Genomic DNA, 14,820 nt, shown 5'->3' with positions numbered 1-14,820 from the left:
CGTGGAGGAAGGGGAAATTAGGTAAACCGTGTTGAAGGTAGTTTCCATTTAGCTATGGTTCATAACCAACTACAGACACTTTATACACAGACTAGCGAAGTGTCAAAAATTGCAGCCAAACGAGCATGTGGGTTTTTAGAGGGGAAGTACAAGCTAATTTTATTGTTTTTCTCTCCGCATGTCTGATACATAATCAGGGTGGCCAGACCTACCGATTTATCGGTAGTCCTACCGATTTTGGTCTTCGCTACCGATTCACAGACGACCAAGGCAAAACTACCTATATTTTCTTATTCCTACCGAAAACTACCGATTTTTATGGATTTTGGACACATCCTACACATTTTTGGGTTGGATTTGATCTGAGATCTGCCCAGGTAGCCAACAAGCATTAGTGTATGCAGTAAAGTAGCGTAAAATTTGCATTCCGGATGCTTCTTGCAGTATGCTGGCATTCGTTATGCATAACTGTTGTTAATCAGCATTTGAAAAACTGTTTAAAAACTTCTTGCCAGTAAGCAGCATTCTGAATGCACAACAGTAGTAAAAAAGCATTTTCATAGCACAGCAGTAATGTAGCCGTATATTTTGCCAAAAGCGACTTTTAAATAGCATTTAAAACGACTTAAGTGCTTATCAAGTAGCCGTTAAGACGCATTCAGCTTGCTTATTGGTTACCTGGGTGTGTTTTCAGTATTTTACAATTCTATGTCAGCATTACGTTTTTGGGACAACAATCCGACCTACCGATGAACTTTTAGTGACTTTACCGATATTAAGGAATTCTATCTGGCCACCCTGTGTATAACTTGGAAGAAAAACGGGCAGCCAGCAAAAATCCGTCAGGATTCCGGCAGCTGTCAAAATTATCAAAATGGCGCTGCCAGAATTCAGCTATACTCCTTCCAGTTATGGCAGGCAGATTCGCCTCACCGGTTCTGTTTTGTTTATCGTTATTTCATTTTCGCCATATTTACATTTTTCCAAGAATGATACTTCTGGCAGATGAAAAAATAGGAAGATTTTGGTTTCAAACATTTTCATGTCTCAACTTTACATAAAATTTTAAAAAAATAAGAAAAAATGCAAGTAAAGCCTGAAGCGGTACAAAACCGGTTTTACCGGTGCGTGCCTGGCAGAAATCCGGCAGAAAAAAACCGTTAATAACCGTAAGGCGAAAAATTCTGCCAGAAACGGTTGTTGCATTTAAGCCGGCCGGCTAAGCAGCGCTCTGCCAGCCAGACCCCAGAAATTCTGCCAGACTTTTTATTTCGCTGCCGGCTATCTGGGGGGAATTCTGCCAGGCAGGTCCGAGCGGGAATGTCTGTAAGTTGAGCAAAGCGAAGTTGATGCTGGCAGAGTTTCTGCGAGCATTTTGCGCGATTTGTGCCAGAATTCTGGCAACGAATTCGCTCAAATACAACAATACAAATTTCTGACAAAGCGGTTAAACTAACCCAGTTAAGCTCAGCCGGAAATGAACCGGAATTCTGGCTGGTTCCAGTTCGTATTCCGGCTCCAGTGACACAACCGATTCTAGTTAGAATCGGTTGTGTCACTGGAGCCCGTGTACGAACTGGAACCAGCCAGAATTCCAGTTCAATTCCGGCTGAGCTTTACTGGGAACCTATGCTGCTTCCCAGTAAAGCTCAGCCGGAAATGAACCGGAATTCCGGCTGGTTCCAGTTCGTATTCCGGCTCCAGTGACACAACCGATTCTAACTAGAATCGGTTGTGTCACTGGAGCCGGAATACGAACTGGAACCAGCCGGAATTCCGGTTCATTTCCGGCTGAGCTTAACTGGGTTAGAGCACTCTAGTTAGAGTGTGGCCAAGAGGCCGTGACGTATCCAAACGAACATGGAATTTGACGTATACACAATAGATATACGTCAAAGTTCATGTTCGTTTGGATACGTCATGACCTCTTGGCCACACTCTAACTAGAGTGCTCTAATACTGCTCACTTTTATCCAGAATCTAGCTAGAAATGTGCGGCCAAGATCTCTGCCCAAGTAACCACGACGCTTCAAATGATGTAAAGTTAACAGTCTTAAATGAGTCGTTCGTAGAATGCGATAAAATGCTTCATTGCTGTAAATGCAACACTAATGCTTTTATAAAGTGGAAAAGGGCGATTAAGCGACTGATGTAAGAGCTGTCAAAGAAAGCATTTATTTTACATTAGTAACGCTCTTATAAAGCTTTAGTCTGCTAAAAGCATTACTAGATGCTGCAATAATGTTTGTTTCGTTTTGACAGCTCGATGTTATATAACACAACATAAAGCTGATATAATGTCAAAATTAAAATGGTTAAAAAATGGAAAAATGAACGATTTCTCATTTTCCACTTCTTATTTGTCAGATACAACATTAACATCACCACAAAATATCAATTCCTTCAGATTTTTAAATTATTTTTATTGGATCCGAACCATGATCATCTGACATCAGCTTCATACGAGGTAGGCCGTTAGCACTCTTATCTGTGGAGGATAGTTCCCGACGGAATGATATTTGCAATATATGAATAACGTTTTACATTATATAGCCTTTGTTAATGCAATGACACGTCGGTATAGAAGGAGAGGTGAGTAGGTTAGTATTTATCGTGTGGCTCTCGGATAGCGAAATATAAAAATCAACAAACGAAGCAGAGATCAGTTTTTAGTAGATTCCGAAACATGATTAGTATTGACATCTTTTAACGAGAGCGCATCGTCTGCTAATCGTATTTTACAACAAATTGTGCAGATAAAATAATGAGCATTTAGTGGTTTCTCTATGATATGCTTCATCTGAGTTGGAAATTATAGGAATGCACACTCCTGTTGTTTAATTTCATGTATTCCTAAACGGAAATAGGATTGGTCAAAAGCTATAGGCGGTACAGTGCTCCGATCTTTTGCCCCATTCGTAGAAAATTGTCCGTTTGCCACACTACTCTCCATGTTGTTTCAGGTTGATATTTTTTTTATTAGAACATTTTCTTCATAAACGTCAAATTATTTTAATGTTTCATAACTTTTAGTTCGTGCATTATATGCTTTTCAAGTGTAGCACAGTAGAGCGTCAAAGCATTTGTAAATGCAATGCGATCAAACACTAAACCGTTGCTCTAAAGGTGTGTATAATGCCTGTTACATTGCTCATAAGAGGCAATGTCTTGAAACATTTGGGATGTTGTGTTATGGTAGCACTGCTGTAAGAAAGTAGTTTTAGAGCAAATGAACATTATCGATGTTAAAATAATGCTTCAATATAATGCATGTGGTTATTTGGGTAGACACTCGCTGTAAACCGAAACGATAAGTTTCCATTTCCCAACCTGTTTACCAACCGCCGGTGCGGTGTCGTGTTATGATGACGGTTAGTAAATTGCTTATACCCACGCCCGGTGCTGATAGTCTACACGCAGAAGAATCAGGCCTTTTTGAATCAACAAAACGTTTAGTTGAATCTAAACTGAATGACTGTTTCAAACTGAAATGGGCGTTTTTCGAAAGCATGTATTTGGTTTAGTTCAACAAATACTTCTGTTTACATTTTAAATAGAAACATTGTTGAATCAAAATAAAATTCGTTAGATCTAACTGATCTCTTTGTAAAAAACCAACAGAATCTTTGTTTAATTTCAACCAAATTTGAGTTGTTCTCTCCTTTGGTTGATACAAAAGATTTTTGTTTCTTCAAGCTGAAAGCCAACAAATGAATTAGTTGGTGATTTCAACCAACAGTATTGATTGAATCAAACCTGAATCTTGTTTGTCACTATATCAAACGGGAAAATTGGTATTTAAAATCAAAATTTGTTTATTTTGACTAATTTTTTTCTGCGTGTAAGCATGCTGTCAAAATTCACTTTTAAAGAAAATTCCGGACAAACCGAAACTCTCCGAGAATGGAAATTTTATGAAACAGAAAAGTTTTCTCTTTCGTCTGTTGTTGTGATTTATAATCGGCGATTAATGGTTTGTCCAGAATTTCCTCTCAAAGTAAATTTGAAAAGTATGCTTATTGGCCCATATCAAAAACACGCGAAATCTAGCGGGCCCTATTCTCATAGTCACGTCACCTAGTGACTAGAACAAAATTTCCTTCTAGTCACTAGGTGACGTGACTGAAAATAGGGCCCATCGTCTAATTGGCAGCACGTGAGTGTCAGTTACTAACCCCGCTCCCCATGGACAAGCGTGGATTTTATAATAACCCCTACCCTCCTCTAAATTGTCCACGTGGCCCCTTAACCGGGCAACTGATGCGCAAAACCCTCGATTACCCGGGTGTATTTTGAGAAGGGCCAAAAAAGCATACTGTCAAAATTCACTTTGAGAGGAAATTCTGGACAAACCATTAATCACCGATTATAAATCACAGCAATAGACGAAAGAGAAAACTTTTCTCTTTCATAAAATATTAACGTCCATTTTTGGCGAGTTACGGTTTGTCCAGAATTTTCTCTCAAAGTGAATTTTGACAGCATGCTATTGGCGCGAGATAGCGTTTTCGTTTTTATCTGGCGCTACACAGCTGTGGTGCAGAAAGACACAGACTGATTACGCTCAAGTTTGAGGCGCTGTCAAAAAACGAAAACCGAGTTTCATCAAACTGATGATATTAGCCGTTTAGCATCTTTAAATTCTAGAAGCAATTAAAATTTTAATGTATCTCTTCTAATCGTTTCTGTTAATATATATGTGAGTATTATTACTGATATTGAGCATACTGTAGTTGGTATATCGGTACGAAGCTCTCCTGGGTCGGACTCCAAGCTCCGCACAGAGTTAAGATTTTTCTATCGGAAACAAGACGGGAATGACCCTAAACTTAAAACCTTTGTAATCGAAATAACGAAACATTCAGTGCTTAACAAAAGTCGCACAAAGAGCCCACTTCTTTTAATGAATATCGCTGTAAAGCCGTCAGCAAGTCTTTGGTGTTTCATGATTGTTAACCATGCTCTTAACGGTATTTAAATAATTGTAGTAATAAATATATTTTGACATAAACCTGATTTAAATATTGCATTATTCCCATTATGGTTAATATTTCAAGTTGATTGCATGCGACTAGAAAAACTCGAGACTTTCTAGAATTTTTCTATATGCGACGTCTATTTTTTTTTTCTTTTTGTGATTATATTTTTAAGGGAGAACAAAACCGTGTAATATGAATTAATAAAACAAAAACAAGCTTCAATATCAATTTAATGTTTTGAAACATCAGTTTTAAAATTATTCCAAATATTAATATTAATTACCAATAACTAACCATTAAACGCTCATCATTCCTTCAAGAAACATCAATGTATCAACAGATTCGACGGTTGCATCAACATCGCTCTTGGCAATGGTTTTCTTTTTTCTAGCCGTAGTATGGGTGTGCGCTTCCTTAACAAGAGTTTGAGCAAATAACTCAGCCGCTCGAGCGACCAAAAATATAGCTTCTGCGGTGACAATATGTACATCTGGATCAAATTTCATTATCTGTTTTACCTTGCTCAATGGGAAGTTAACCAAGCGAGGTTCCGACGGTTCTGAAAATAAACATTTGAATTCGTAATTTAACTGACCATGATAATCTGTGTTTAATGAATTAATGACTATTATTAAATTAGTTATGGAATGTGCGTTTCGACTTCGTCTCATCAGAATCCGATATTAGCTTAGTTAACGGACTAAGCTAGCGTCGGATTGACGCTAGCTCCGGAGACAGTTTGATTCTGAGCAAACTCCTAGTTAAGCAACTAGCGCAAGCTTAGTCCGATAACGAAGTTAATGACGGATTCTGATGAGACGAAAGCAAAACGCAAATTCCATTACTATTATTGTTTGTATGACTAACATGTCGATTGTTCCGAAACAAAAAAGCGCGTTTATTGTTTGCTACCAGAAGAAAAAATCGAGACGAGTACAAGAATAAGTTTCTCCTGTAACAAACCCCCTATTATTTACCATTCGTATTTTTTGCGGAAGCAGCTGTTGATGGATCTACCAGACCAGTGATGACATTGTCGAGATTTTCGTTCTCTTCAATCACCTCTTGCGCCTCTTCATCGATACTTATATTGACATCTTCAACCTCGTCTTCAATTCTTTCTCGGGAAACTTGGTTTTGCTGTGATTCACTTTCATCCGGCTCACTACCAAAATTTATTTCTTCCGAATCGATAAACGGTTGATTTTCATCAGAAACTTTTAAAGATTGTTCGGTAACTTCTATTTCCATCGTGTTGTTGATATTTTCCGCGGGCTTTACGAAGGTTAACAAGGCAATAAACATCACAGGCATTTCAATGTTTGATACGTTACGTTATGGAAGTTGTCGGTGAACAGAGCTGTTATGTTACATAGCGTTACTTTTTAAGCCCCAGCTGGACGTGAATGAACCAGTACACCCCAGTGAGCAAATTTTCTGGCAGAGACCGCTCTGCTAGATTTCTGTAAGTCTTGGATCGGCAGCCCTGTCAGATTTCTGCGCGTATCGCTGTCGGGTTAGTTGAGCTAGGGCGAATTCCAGCCTCCTGGCAACCCTATACCATCATATGGAGTTTGACAGCGACCTACATATATGGGGCGTTATAGCTATAAAGCCCCAAATAAAGAAATATGTTCGGCACTATACACGATATTCAAGCATTCCACACGACGTTTTGCATCTTGTAGGATGATTTAACACCATATTATTCAGAAAAACAACATTTAGTAACAAATAACTTATTCATTCGATTCAAAATTAATGTTTTGATTCTCATAGCAGTGATGCTGGCTGTACAGAGACGTCCTTGACAGGGGGCTGGCGAATTCGGTTTCGCTCGCGCTTTCTGGCAAATTTTGACAGGAACCGAGCAAAACCCTGGCATAACTCGGACATAAACTGTGCAAAGATCCTGGCAATTCCTACCTGGTAGAATTTAGCACGAATCGAGCAAAACATCTGACAAAGATGTGGCAGGAAGCGTGCAGAGATCTTGGCCGTACATTTCTGGCTGGATTCTGGATAAAAGTGAGCAGCATCGGTTGGTTTAACCGCTTCTGTCAGAAACGGTTGTTGTATTTGAGCGAATTCTTTGCCAGAATTCTCGCACAAATCGCGCAAAATGCTCGCAGAAACTCTACCAGCATCAATTTCGCTTTGCTCAACTTTTGCTAACTTTCTGCTTGCCACGCTGACCGGGAAGAACAGCTATGTTTCAGTGTGTTTTACTTTACTTCATTAGGCAAGACAACCCAGTTAAGCTCAGCCGAAAATGAACTGGAATTCCGACGGGTTCCAGTTCGCATTCCGGCTCCAGTGACACAACCGATTCTAGTTAGAATCGGTTGTGTCACTGGAGCCGGAATGCGAATTGGAACCAGCCAGAATTCCAGTTCAGTTCCGGCTGAACTTTACTGGGAACACCCACTGAGAAACCGAAAACATTGTTTTAAAATGTCCACACGGATCCAACGATGGACGTCTGTTGAACGGTTTATTGGTCATCGTCCGGACATTCGGACGACTTTGTAAAGCGGACCCTTTCCCTATTCTGGTTGTAGATGAAAATCGAAATAGTGAACTTGCGCCTTTCGATTTTTCTCCTGTTTTCAGCATGCGGAACTAAAGCGCTACTTGTGTAGATGATGCGCAAGTTGATTCTGTAACATGTACACAAGATGCGGATTAGTTGCCCACTCAGCAAATAGGGAAAAAACGAAAGGCGCAAGTCAATTTTTCGATTTTGAACTGCAACCAGAATATTGATCAATAATTCCATATTAAATTTGCAAAAGGGCGAATAAGATTTGTAAACAAACTTTTATTTTGATGGTTTCTCTTAATTTACTATAATTTCGAAGCAGAAAACAATTGAAATTATTTCTACGAAGGGTAAAAATTTACATTAACGCATATTTTTCATGAAATTTCACTCTGCAGCAGACTAATGAGCGAAACAAGTTTGTTTACAAAAAACACTTTCGCCCTTTTGACGAATTAATATTGAATTGACTTATTTGACGTTTACACAAACACAGTTGTAATGTGTATAGACACTATACATATAACGCGATGTTTACAATTCGCCATCTGATTTAACCTCATTTGGCAAAAATTCCACCCGATTTAACCTCACTCTCGCACTAACACAACTGCACATGGATTAGTCAATTCGATCGTGAACCGACAAATGGGCCTGTATAACAAATGTACACAAACGGAGATTTGAGTAATATCTCAAAGAGGAGTAAAAATACTTCATAATAAATATAAACTCATTTATAAATGATTCACACTTCATGAAAATCAATAAAAAACAAAACGGCGGAACCGACTTTTAACTGTAAACAAGCCGCCAGGCGGATTACGCCTTTGCATTTCTAAGGTAGTGTGTACGGGCGAAATTGACAGCATCATTGCTTACAAAGCCCGTAGAGTCGCCCTAAACAAAAACCAACTGCTTGATACGCCCGGGAAGAATAACAAATTTTCCCCACCGGCGAGCACGGCGAAACCAACATTTGGTTTTTGTTTTCTGGCGACACTGCAGGGCGAAATTGTGACCCACTGAGACGTCCAAAAAATTGTTTCAAAATCGTTCAACACGGGTCCAACGGTGGACATTTGTTGAACGGTTATTTGGACGTTGTCCAAATTGGTCCAACGAACGTCCTTCATTGGACAATTTTGAAACCAACCGTTCTTAGAGGGGAGTGGTCAAAATAAGAGGGCGACTCAAAAATGGCCTAATCAACATTTCATAACAACACTCGGCGAAATATATTTTTTTCAATTTTATCAACGAAAACGTTATCATATAAAATATTTTCGTAATGCATCCGAAAACTAGTATTGTTTTGGAGTGTTTCAATACAATTGAATGCGCAGTATGCAAACACTGTTAAAATACGATTTAATTTTTTGAAGCGAATTTTCAAAGCTATTTTTCTCGATTCGATATCATTGCGTCTTCGGCCCTTTGGTCGGTTCATGATCGAATTGGTTACTCCGTTTGATCCGATGGGGCTTGGAAAGTAACGCTTGTAACACTTCCTGTTTTGCCTAATTTCATTCGGTAAAGGTTTCAAAACAAAAACATTTATTGTGTAAGATCATTATTTTCAAATAATATTACTACAGATTGCTACTATATTCCTCTATATTCAAAACAATTAAAGCATCTGAAAATAAGCAGTGGCTTTTAGTAAAATGTCACAAATTATCTTACGACAATCTTTGCTGCGATTACATCAACTGTAAGTATTTTATTGAACATCTAATAAAATGTGATAACCAGACTCTCGTTCGATTAATAAATTACAATTAAATGTTAACTTTTTTGTTTCTCGACGTTTCCGTACACTATGTCGCTAAATTACGCATTTGTGTAACCAAAAATTAAAGTCGGGAGAACTAAATATTTTTATTTATAAGTATTGAAATCGGGGCTTTAAGAGTATGTTAAGAAATAGTATAAAGCCGAACAAAAATAGCCGGTTTTCTCAAAGTAGCAATTTTATCCGATTTAAACTTGAATGCAAGGATAAAAAAATACCTATACGGATTTGTTTTGCACACGTTATTTTGAACCGGGTTTTAATGTATGTTTGTATGTTTATTTGCAACGGAAACCTGTTAGCGTAAGCTTCATATCAGGTTAAGGAAATGAATATAATATAATTAATATTAAAAGTTGATCCTTGCCAAATTTTAAAGGGGAGAACCTTTTAAGAAATGTACAGTCCGATTTTGTTGATTGAAACATCTATCCGACTTTTACAGTCTAGTATAACGAAAGCGGGCTTAACAAAGCATGCTAGTTTTTGTGACTTATTTTCGGTTGTTCAATTATAAACTCGCACACCCAATTTAATTCAAATCATTTGTTTTAAGGCAAGTCCTGCGTTTGAAACCGATCAATCGATGTCTAAGCACAATGCGCGCAAAGTTACAAAAATCAGTTTCGCAACAAGAATACGACCATCGAACCACGAATGAGCCAATAAAATACTTTGGCAGTTCTGCAGCGCGTTGGAAAGCGGAGCATAGTCGAAGCGGTGTAGCGAACGAGGATATGCTATGGTACCAGCCGTACGTAGTCATCGCGAGTGTTGCAGTTTTTCTAATATACTTTTGCGTTCTTCGCGAAGAGAATGATATTGACAGAGATTTAGAAAAATCCTTGTATGACCATATCCCTAAGTTAGAGGAACAACAGTTGCTCATGAATTACCATTATAACAAGGAGCATGGCATATCAACAGTTGAAATTGAGCTACGGATGAAGGAATTGGGAATGGATATTGAATAAATGTTTACGTTTACAAAGTCATTAGTAGAAATGCTCATTATAATTTAGAGGTATATGATGACACTTCAGCGGCCCTTACACGTTCAATATTTTTGTCAATACCAGTATTACCGATATTGTTACAATATTTCAGTCACGTTTTCCATTACACGTACAATACTTTTGTCAATATTATTACTGGTCTTGTGTTTAGTTTCTTAGTCTCCTCAAATGAATACTGAACACATTGTGCATGAGGGCTTGCACGGTCGAGCTCCAAATAGTACGTGCGGAAGGTTCATGACATCCGGTGTCTCTTTCTCTTATGTCTTTATGTAAGGTGCATTGTCAGATTCTCATTATTCCAGGTTTTCTATATATCAGGATGGTCATTTCAACTATATCATATCATAGTAAATTGCATTACATTGTATTATGTTGTAATGTATTATATTGTACAATGAGGACCCGATTTTAACAGTCCCCGATTTTGTCAGCATCATATGAAAATTGATAGTTTGATATTTATTATTGATTGTTATTTAATATTCCCTTGAACATTTCATTTCATTATACAGTGAAGGCCCGCTTTTGCTAGCATGACATGAAATTTTTTTGGCACTATTTTGTTAGCCTCAATTGAAAATCTGTCCAATGGTTGCTAGTAGACCAACCTAACAATATTCGAGTAAATCCTTTATTGAGTAAATCTATTTTATGTTATAGATGCGAAACATGCAAAATAAAATTGAAATTTGAATTGGACGACCCGATTATGGGTAATGAGCCAAGGTTTTCAATGTCTACACTTCATCAGCCGTAAATACACAGGAGAGTGATAAAACGGGAATTCACTGTACTGGTATCATTTATTTTCAGCAACACATGAATTGTCTCTATCATCACAATATTATCCCTTTGATTTCATTACTCATTATATGGACTATATTGTTTTATATTGCTCATTAACATAATTAAATTCATGGCATACATTATATTATTTGCATGTTGTTGTGTGATATTCATTATGAATCATAATTTTCATTACATACATTATCCTGATAACATATAATGCTGTAAACACACTATATAACAATTGAAAACTGGGAAGGGATGGGAGCAACAGGGTATCATACGAATTGAGGACTGGACGAGGGAACGTGGATAGCCAGCCCAAGTCACTTGAAGGAAACTTGTTTTCTTCAGAAGGTCTTATATGAGTTTGAAGCACCCTTCTCAAAACAAACCATCAGGTGGGTAAAGCATGTATAGCGAAATTGTTTACCTTTTGACTGGAATATTATTGTTGGAAGGGACTCTTTTCCTCCTTTTTCCCTAGCGGGGTGTGCGTAAGTGTCTCTGCTTACGGGCCCGTCCAACCCTTTTTGATTTCCCTTTAGTAACAGCAATAATGTGAAGGTTTCACGATAAACTATTTCGGGGCTACTGTAAGTCTACCCGCATTCACTGGAAAAACCTTGAGCTGATGGTGGCTTCAAATCACATCAATCACATCACCAGTATTACCGATATTGTTACAATATTTCAGTCACGTTTTCCATTACACGTACAATACTTTTGTCAATACTCTCTAGTATTGACAAAAATATTGAACGTGTAAGGGCCGCTTTTAAAATAAAATTCAAATTCATAGATTTGATGTTTGGACATTGAATTTCTTCTTTTATAACATAGACCAATAGGGCTCAACTTGTTAAATGTAGTAATGTATAGGGGAATCCGGGGCTATTCGAACCTACCTAATCGCTTTTTAGGTAAGTAAACGTTAATAGTTAGTTTGAAACCTCAGCTATATTTTTGAATCATGAACCACTCCATGATACCGCTGGGTGACAATTTGGATACGTTTTTCCATGCTTTTACAACAGTGGGTAACTCGAACTTCTCTAAGGGACAATTGGGTCGTTAAGCCCTATGCTGTTTTTGAATTTTCCCGCGCAGCTCATGTTAGAGATACGTACTCGAGCTTTTTCTTCTCATTTTTTTGTTCGCAAAATGGCAAAAATTATTTTATAGAATAGAATTATCACGACCACACTTTCCATTTAACTACCTTGATCTCTATCCTTTTGCTAGGATAACTCAAAAATGTTAACCCATATGGCTGACAGTCAAGAACGAACGATAGTGTCAAATGAGGACGTGTTCACATTATTTTTAGAAAATCGATTAAAAATATTCTGAATTTTTAAGGGATGATATATTTATTGCTGTATTTAGAAAAATGAGCTCTATCGGTTATGGTAATAAAAGAAGAATTTTATTCTTCATTTAATGACCCAAGTCAGACCGTTGCTCTCTTTTATTTTTTTGCAATGGATTTATGTTTACCCATGAAATCTTTGTTGGAGAAACTTTTTAAGAAGCAAGAACAATGCGCTATGAAAACTGTCGATTGGGCGCATCAAGTATTTCCATATTAAATTTACAAAAGGGCGAATAAGATTTGTAAACAAACTTTTATTTTGATGATTTCTCTTAATTTACTATAATTTCAACGCAGAAAACAATTGAAATTACTTATACGAAGGGTAAAAATTTACATTAACGCATATTTTTCATGAAATTCCACTCTGCAGCAGACTAATGAGCGAAGCAAGTTTGTTTACAAAAAACAGTTTCGCCCTTTTGACGAATTAATATTGATTTCTTTCCTGTGACGTTTGCAAGCTGCTGAACGGTGGTTGATGGAATTGGCGGTTGTAATAGCCCCGTTCGCTCATTTCGAGCATAAGTGGCGAGCGTCTTGAAAATATCTGCACATTCACCCAAACAAAAACCATTCTATAAAATAGGAGCCTCAAGCTTTTCAAAACACTTACCTGTAATTTTTGTAACTTTTATTTCTTGCGTTAATCACGGTTCAACCATTATAATGATTTTTGTTCTGTCAATATGTTCACTGTTTTTCAATGACCAACAGTTTTCAATTATACTAGCAAACATGTGTTAGTAACAAAAAGGTTTCAATGTAGCCTAAGTCATTTTGTATCTTTATAATGGTTTTATATTTTTTTGTGAAGAGGGTCGCATTTACAATGTAAAAAAGTAAGTTTTTAGACATGCGAATGAAGGCTCCGAAACAACAATTCGCTTGCCCAAAATCCAGCAAAAATACTGTTATACCGAATTTCGGACCACACACGACACTGCGCAAATTTTCACTACTAATTTATTTAATTGCTATTCACAGAAGGAAGGACGCACATTAACACTGATCACGTAGACTGCTTATTTATAACTGGTGCCGATGATAAAGTCGTTGATCATGCAGTGCGATGAGAGCGAGAACAAGTTGAGCGACGGGTAAAAGGCTGTGCTCACTGTGATCGACGGGTGGGTGATCTCCACTGAGATAAGGGAGTAATTGTACTGTGGGATCGTGCTGTGGGGTAAACGTACCGGTTTCCAACATATCGGCCCCTTTGAAATCTCTCCGATTTCAATCGAGATCCTATCCAGCCACTCAACTTCACTGGTTTCTCTGCTACGTGCTGCTCGATGCTGCTGTGGTGGACCATCGGCGTCGAGGACGGGAGACTTGCACTCGACTCCGTCAACTGCTATGCAGCCGGCGTCGATAATGCAAGACCCGAGCGACTTCGCTGATCCTACCACTTCTACTGCTGCTGAATCAACTGCTTCGGCTGTTGGAACTACTACTTTGTTCGAACTCTTTCGATTCTCTTCGGGCTTCCAGCTAAGGGTACCTGTATGGACGGGGAAACAGATCACTACCTGATGGCATGAACAAATGGGATGCTACTTAACTTGGATGAATTTTGGGGTGACAGGCTCCGATTACGCAAACCAGAACCGCGTCACCCCGGATTGCTTCGTAGCTGGAACCCTGCTCACCACTTCAGACGTGTGGCTTGCTGAATGTTGTTGTAGTGTGATATTGGAACGATGATGGTATACTAGTCAAAGTTATAGGCGTTAGAACGGAGGCTTCGGGGCTTCCGAGTGCACAGGCCTTGATGATATGCTTCGCAGGTGTAACTCAGGGTGAAACGCAGGCCAGATGGTGATGAAGAGATGAATTTAATGTGGACAGCAGCGTTGAGAGTTGATTCCGAAGATCTGCGAAGGAATAGCCCGACTTAAGTCTAGAACTCGAGGGTAAACGGGTTACACGTAACTTAAATGTAGCCCCCTGGCTAGGTAATGGAAGTTAGTTCCACTCAGATGCCAAAGTTTGCCCCTTGGGGGCGTGAATACGTATTTGTTTCAGCGTAGCATCCTTTAAGAGTGCCGTGGAATTTTGTTGGAATGTAGTAACGGATGACGGTTCTACGGAGTCATCATTAATACCAGGACCGATTCTCTAGTTAACGGTTGACGACACATCACATCTGTTGGAAAGTGTAAAATGGTTGGAATCCAGACAACAAATTTGGATGTATAACGTAACTTAATTGTCGGCCCCCGTAGCTTGTGCGGTAGAATGTACCACACGCTGCCGACAGTTGCCCCGATAGGGGCTGTAGTACTTAATACAGTTGCCGTCAGATGACGAGAGTAGATGGG

At 38.5% G+C, this 14,820-nt stretch overlaps 2 protein-coding genes across 2 annotated transcripts; one reads left to right on the top strand and one right to left on the bottom strand.

The window, feature by feature from the left end:
* Positions 1-5,196: 5,196 nt before the first annotated feature.
* LOC131691319 (DNA polymerase epsilon subunit 4) lies at positions 5,197-6,294 on the bottom strand. The gene is made up of 2 exons (XM_058977611.1): positions 5,957-6,294; positions 5,197-5,538 (listed from the first exon to the last, which is right to left on the bottom strand). Exons 1-2 carry the CDS (start codon positions 6,291-6,293, stop codon positions 5,276-5,278), a joined length of 600 nt encoding a protein of 199 aa, XP_058833594.1. The 5' UTR covers position 6,294; the 3' UTR covers positions 5,197-5,275.
* Positions 6,295-9,060: 2,766 nt separating this feature from the next.
* On the top strand, positions 9,061-10,307 carry LOC131690280 (uncharacterized). Its single transcript, XM_058975931.1, has 2 exons — positions 9,061-9,235; positions 9,873-10,307. The coding sequence occupies exons 1-2, from the start codon at positions 9,189-9,191 to the stop codon at positions 10,288-10,290; spliced, it is 465 nt and encodes a 154-aa protein (XP_058831914.1). The 5' UTR covers positions 9,061-9,188; the 3' UTR covers positions 10,291-10,307.
* Positions 10,308-14,820: the final 4,513 nt, after the last annotated feature.

The sequence above is a fragment of the Topomyia yanbarensis genome, chromosome 3, assembly GCF_030247195.1.
Source record: "Topomyia yanbarensis strain Yona2022 chromosome 3, ASM3024719v1, whole genome shotgun sequence".
Lineage (NCBI taxonomy): Eukaryota > Metazoa > Arthropoda > Insecta > Diptera > Culicidae > Topomyia > Topomyia yanbarensis.
This window is presented reverse-complemented; position numbering and strand designations above follow the sequence as displayed.

Bases quoted from the DNA above. Each gene is read 5' to 3' on its own strand.
- LOC131691319 (XM_058977611.1), bottom strand. From the start codon at position 6,293: ATGCCTGTGATGTTTATTGCCTTGTTAACCTTCGTAAAGCCCGCGGAA. The intron at 5,539-5,956 runs GTAAATAATAGG...GTTTATTTTCAG, and splicing joins TTCCGCAAAAAATACGAATG to AACCGTCGGAACCTCGCTTG.
- LOC131690280 (XM_058975931.1), top strand. From the start codon at position 9,189: ATGTCACAAATTATCTTACGACAATCTTTGCTGCGATTACATCAACT. The intron at 9,236-9,872 runs GTAAGTATTTTA...ATTTGTTTTAAG, and splicing joins TTGCTGCGATTACATCAACT to GCAAGTCCTGCGTTTGAAAC.